At 42.6% G+C, this 6432-nt stretch overlaps 1 protein-coding gene across 1 annotated transcript; it reads right to left on the reverse strand.

Moving 5' to 3' along the window:
• Positions 1-1264: 1264 nt before the first annotated feature.
• LOC106589862 (transmembrane protein 100) lies at positions 1265-5661 on the reverse strand. The gene is made up of 2 exons (XM_014180266.3): positions 5324-5661; positions 1265-2202 (listed from the first exon to the last, which is right to left on the reverse strand). Exon 2 carries the CDS (start codon positions 2163-2165, stop codon positions 1680-1682), a length of 486 nt encoding a protein of 161 aa, XP_014035741.1. The 5' UTR covers positions 2166-2202; positions 5324-5661; the 3' UTR covers positions 1265-1679.
• Between the last annotated feature and the right edge of the window lie 771 nt (positions 5662-6432).

Raw genomic sequence — 6432 nt, forward strand, 5'->3', positions numbered from 1 at the left:
ATACTGTTCCGGAACAGAACCGTTATTTTAAAAGCATGGGAACCGATTAATAACGTTATTTTATGTTCCAAGCATTTTTTATAGTCTCTCAAAAAAACACAGCAAAGCACCTATGCAATGCCCTCACTCCGTCACTCAGAAACTTATTCCAGTGTCTGCCTGCAAACTGAAAATCTTTGCCAGTGTGTGTGCATGTTTAGGCTATCTGCCCCTCCCCCTTCTGAAGCATAGGCTTCTGTACTGACGTTACCATAGGCTACTGTACTGACGTTACCATAGTCTACTGTACTGACGTTACCACAGGCTACTGTACTGACGTTACCATAGGATACTGTACTGACGTTACCATAGGCTACTGTACTGACGTTACCATAGTCTACTGTACTGACGTTACCATAGGCTACTGTACTGACGTTACCACAGGCTACTGTACTGACGTTACCATAGGCTACTGTACTGACGTTACCATAGTCTACTGTACTGACGTTACCATAGGCTACTGTACTGACGTTACCATAGACTACTGTACTGACGTTACCATAGTCTACTGTACTGACGTTACCATAGGCTACTGTACTGACGTTACCATAGGCTACTGTACTGACGTTACCATAGGTTACTGTACTGACGTTACCATAGGCTTCTGTACTGACGTTACAAGCGGAATTCAGAAGATAGGGAGAGAGATTTTTAATCAGTTAGAGAAGAATGGATTAACTTTTTGAATGCTAGTTATGAATACTAAAGGCCTAGTTATCACGTTTCACATTGGATTTATTAACTATAAAAAGGTAAGACGTATTTTTTAATTCTGGTGCATACACAAGCTTGTTAGATAGCTAGCTCAAGCTTGTTAGCTAGCTAGCTCCAGCTTGTTAGATAGCTAGCTCCAGCTTGTTAGATAGCTAGCTCCAGCTTGTTAGCTAGCTAGCTCCAGCTTGTTAGCTAGCTAGCTCCAACTTGTTAGCTAGCTAGCTCAAAGGACATTCAATGTTCCTCCATAGAAGCCGCTCCTCATAGGTATAACTCTGTGGACCTAAATTCAGATCATGCATGTCTTAACAAGATGCCCAGCACTTCAAGCCTCTTCCTTAACCCTCTGTCGCTCTCTCCGCAATATTTCAGTCGCATCTTGCGCCACTTGTTTGTCAACTAGCTTGCCTGCTCTATCCACACTGATTGGTAAAGTCATTTAATGAGCTAAATGTAAACAACTGTTGACTTGAAGAAACAAGAAAGGAACGATATAAACAGGTACTTTTTTGGGGTTCGAACCAGTTCAGAACTTTATTTTGCTTGTCGTAACAACGGAACAGAATGAAAAAAAGATGGGTCAACTTTTGGAAATGAATTTCAGTTCCAACTCCTGCTTTCCAGGCATATAGCCCTTCCAGATAGTATCTCATCTACAAAACAGCTAGAGTTTCTAACCCATTCTAGTCCTTCAGCTAAGCATCTGTTTTTGATAATGTGTGAGTCCTTCATACCCAACCAGCTCAGACATCCCTCAACTCTCTCCAGTCTCTTGTCATTCGATACCTTTTTGTTCAAACTTCAAATTGTTCCATTTAACAGTCCCACTGTTCCACTGTCCAAGTCTTCCCCTCAGGCCACAGCGGCACCTTGACTACAAATTGTTGAAACTTCAAACTTTAACAGTCCCTCTCTTCCCTCAGGGCTCAGACCACGCAGAGTCCATGGTTGGCCATGAGGGCCGTCTGACTCTCCCTCCTCCGGTCCTTCTTCCTCCCCAGCCGGACCCTCCAGCAGACAGCACTGGACCCCAGGAGGGCTAGGCCAGCCGACAGCAGAACCAGCCCCAGCACCGAGATGGTGGAGCCGTGGGAGTTGAACGTGTATGCCACGGCCGTTACCACAATACCGGCGATAAGGACCACCACGCCAAATGGCACGGTGCACCGGTAGCACGACATCTCTGCCCCGCCGGTGGCCGCCGTCAGCTGCACCTCGTTGATTAACGGGACGGTCGTCACAACAACGCTACGGTCCTTCTGGTTGTGGTTGTTGTTGTTGGATTTCTCTGTAATGACTTTCTCAGAGGTAGATGTGGGCATTTTCATGGCGCTTTTGGGGACTTTCGGTGCACTTTTATTGATAGAGTCATCTGGAATAGAGATTTTGCTGGCTAGGAAAAGGTGGGCCATCTTGACATTCAGTGGTCAACCTGTCAATCTGTGTAGCCTACAGACAGAGAAAAATACATTTTAGTCATATTGAAAACAAAACAGAGAACCCAGATTACACTGAAATAGCACAACTATAAAGGATCTGAACAGAGCACAATTTACTGAATTGAAGCCTGTGCACATTGAAATGAATTGAGATCTCTGTGCAGGGCCAGCCCGCCCATTAGGCAGGATTAGGAGGCCGCCTATAGTGGCAGATTGACAAGGGCGGCATTTTCCAAGCTAAACTGACCAAGACGCGCCTCCAACAATACATAAAACCTCATAAGGAGGTTCGGAAAGTATTCAAAACCCTTCCCTTTTTCCACATTTTGTTATGTTACAGACTTATTCTAAAATGGATTACAAAAATATATTCTCCTCATTAATCTACACACGATACCCCATACAGGTTTTATACATTTTTGCAAAAAATAACAAATAATAATAATACCTTATTAATACCTTAAGTATTCAGACCCTTTGCTATGAGACTCGAAATTAAGCTCAGATGCATCCTGTTTCCATTGATCATCCTTGAGATGTTTCTATAACTTGATTGGAATTCAATTGATTGGACATAATTTGGAAAGGCACACACCTGTCTATATAACGTCCAACAGTTGACAGTGCATGTCAGAGCAAAAACCAAGCCATGAGGTGGAAGGAATTGTCCGTAGAGCTCCGAGACAGGATTGTGTCGAGGCACAGATGCCGTAGCACTTGCTTCTGTCATCATGAAGTGCTTTGAGAGACTAGTCAAGGATCATATCACCTCTACCTTACCTGACAACCTAGACCCACTACAATTTGCGTACCGCCCCAACAGGTCCACAGATGATGCAATCGCCATCACACTGCCCTATCCCTTCTGGACAAGAGGAATACCTATGTAAGAATGCTGTTCGTTGACTACAGCTCAGCATTCAACACCATAGTACCCTCCAAGCTCATCATTAAGCTTGAGGCCCTGGGTCTCAACCCGACTCTGTGCAATTGGGTCCTGGATTTCCTGACGGGCCACCCTCAGGTGGTGAAATTAGGAAACAATATCTCCACTTCGCTGATCCTCAGCCCCCTCCTGTACTACCTGTTCACCCATGACTGCGTGGCCATTCACACCTCCAACTCAATCATCAAGTGTCACGTCCTGACCCTAGTAAGATGTAATTTTCTATAGTATAGTAGGTCAGGGTGTGACAGGGGGTGTTTTGGGTTCTTCTATATTTTCTATTTCTATGTTTAAGTTCTAGTTTTTCTATTTCTATGTTGGGGTTGTTTGGGTTGATCTCCAATTGGAGGCAGCTGATCCTCGTTGCCTCTGATTGGAGATCATATTTAAGTAGGGGTTTTTCTTCGTGGGTAGTTGTTTTCTGTTTAGTGTATGTCACCTGACGGAACTGTTGTCGGTCGTTTTATTGTTTTGTTTAAGTATATTCATTAAAAGTAAATATGAGCACTCTACACGCTGCGCCTTGGTCCCCTTTATATGACCCGCGTTACATCAAGTTTGCAGATGACACAACAGTAGTAGGCTTGATTACCAACAACGACGAGACAGTCTCTAGGGAGGAAGTGAGGGCATTCGGAGTGTGGTATCAGGAAAACAACCTCTCACTCAACGTCAACAAAACAAAGGAGATGATTGTGGACTTCAGGAAACAGCAGAGGGTGCTACCCCCTATCCACATCAACGGGACAGTAGTGGAGGAGGTGGAATGTTTTAAGTTCCTCGGCGTACAGATCACGGACAAACTGAAATGGTCCACCCACACAGACAGTGTGGTGAAGAAGGCGCAACAGCGACAGCGCCTCTTCAACCTCAGGAAGCTGAAGAAATTTGGCTTGTCACCTAAAACCCTCGCAAAATTTTACAGATGCACAATTGAGAGCATCCTATTGGGCTGTATCACCGACTGATACGGTAAATGCACCGCCCACAACCGTAGGGCTCTCCAGAGGGTGAACGTCATTATATTCACTAGTAATAATAAGAAATATTGTTGAAAAAAAGAGCCAGAATCTCAATTGGTGGGAATGAAATGGAACAAGTCACATCCACTAGATTCCTCTGAGTTCTAATTGATGAACAGTTATCCTGGAAAGATCCGAATCAATTTGTCTGCAGCAAAATTATGAAATCAGTTGATATCATCAGAAAGATTTTTTGGTTCATCAGGCTTGCTTCCTAACTCTATACTATAGCAAAAAATATGATATGTATTATTTTTTTTTTATCACTTGTTTTCTTTGGTGCATATAAATGTAACTTAAACAGTACAGTAAAGAGAAGTTAAGTATAGTTCAGTACAGTACAATAGTAAAGCACAGTAGAGTATTAGAGTATAATATACTGTATTGTACACTACTTTACTCTAATGACCTCTACTCAAGATGTATTTTCAACTTTCATTCAGAACCGAAAATGAACCTTATAACGGAATGTATTTTAAACATCCGGAAAATACGTATTTTCACCTTTCATTCCGATCTTAAAATGAACCTAACTTCAATGTCTGGAAAAAAATATGTATTTTAGATGTTTTTTCAATGTCATTTTGGTTACTGGGACTATTCTAGGTATAGGAGGGCGGGAATTTTTGTTGGTCTCGCCTAGGGAGGCAGAATGGCCAGGTCCTGGCCTGTCTCTGTGCCTATGCATAGCCCTGTCAGTAATATTTCCACCGGATGCATCGTTGGCAGTTGAACTTGAGGCCTTTACAACGTGCAACATAACTGTCAAATTAGAACGACGGGCAACGTTAGGAGACCTCCGTAAAACCAGAGCCGGCCAATTTCATAAACAGTCTGCTCTAATGATGAAATAGAAGATGTTAAAAACCATTGAAACAGCTATGATGTATCATATGTTATCAACACTTTACTTCTCTGTCGATGTCCACTGGGATGCGGTGCAAAATATCGAAGTCTAGGCTCTTGCTCGAGCACGCGCTTTATGGAGATTTTTTTGGGGGGAGTCGATAAAAATGAATCTCTTTATCAACATTTAGATGCCGACTGTTTCCATATTTTACACATAACCCATGCACATATTGTAGTTTCAGGGATATGATATTCAATGCAAGTAATAACTGTGAATGTCACCATTAAAGTCAAATAAATAATTTTAAACTTACTGTATTCTGGAGCTCTTTTCATTCTCTGACGTCCTCGAATGCGTCCTTGGAGTAACAGAATGCTACGGTCAGCCTGTTCACTCTCATCTCGTTCTTGGAGTTGTCTGTCATGTCATCCGTTCGTTTTTTGACCATTATTAGTTAGTTTTTTTTTCTTCTCCAAATACAAATACAATATACGACTCCCCTGTTTACCTTTCACCCGAATTAGATATATTATATAGCCAAGCACCGTTTATTTCACTCACTTCTAATCTCTCTATACCGTGTCCATGTGCCGTGCAAGGCAGCGGATGTTCTAAACGAGCGCAGTCATGTCTAGAAAGCTGTGACTCTATTCCATGATCTGGTCTACAACGTCTTGGAGAATCATGCGGGGGGATATCAATAGCTAAAGAGGGGAGTGGCTGTGAGACACGACTCTCCTCTCCCCCTCACCTAGTAAACGAGCAAGGAAAACTTTTAACCCTTCCCACTCGGGAAGACAGGGACACAGTTGAACTGATAAGACTGCTGTCTATTATTATTGATTTCCAAATATGCAGCAAACGCAATTTCAACGTGTTTATGACCCATAGCATCCATCACATCTAGTTATGTATTTAAACAACAATTACGTTCTTCTTCATTGTTTTACCAGTAGCTTATATCACATAACAGCAAGCATTTAATCATGTCTACTGTTATGATGTAATGCGCTGTTTCATCCATGTTGTTCATTTCTACTTGTGTTTCAATGTGTCGAGACTCACCCATGGCACTGCCTATGCTTTATATGCAAACTAAGGTATGGCCTTTACACTATGTTTGTATAAGGGCTGGTAACCCTAGCATCTAATGGTTCTGTGTGTGTGTCTGTGTCTGTGTGTGTGTGTGTGTGTGTGTGTGTGTGTGTCTGTCTGTCTGTCTGTCTGTCTGTCTGTCTGTCTGTCTGTCTGTCTGTCTGTCTGTCTGTCTGTCTGTCTGTGTTTAAGTAATGGCTTGGTATTATTTTAACCCCTTGTTTCGGGGTCTGGTTCTTGTTCACATGGGGAGTAGTCCTGACTGCTTTCCTTCCTGGACTCAATGCTTTCCTAACTGACACTCAATATTTCCACACAGGGATGCAA

This window comes from Salmo salar, chromosome 28 (assembly GCF_965601325.2).
Source record: "Salmo salar chromosome 28, fSalSal1, whole genome shotgun sequence".
In the NCBI taxonomy this organism is placed as follows: Eukaryota; Metazoa; Chordata; class Actinopteri; order Salmoniformes; family Salmonidae; genus Salmo; species Salmo salar.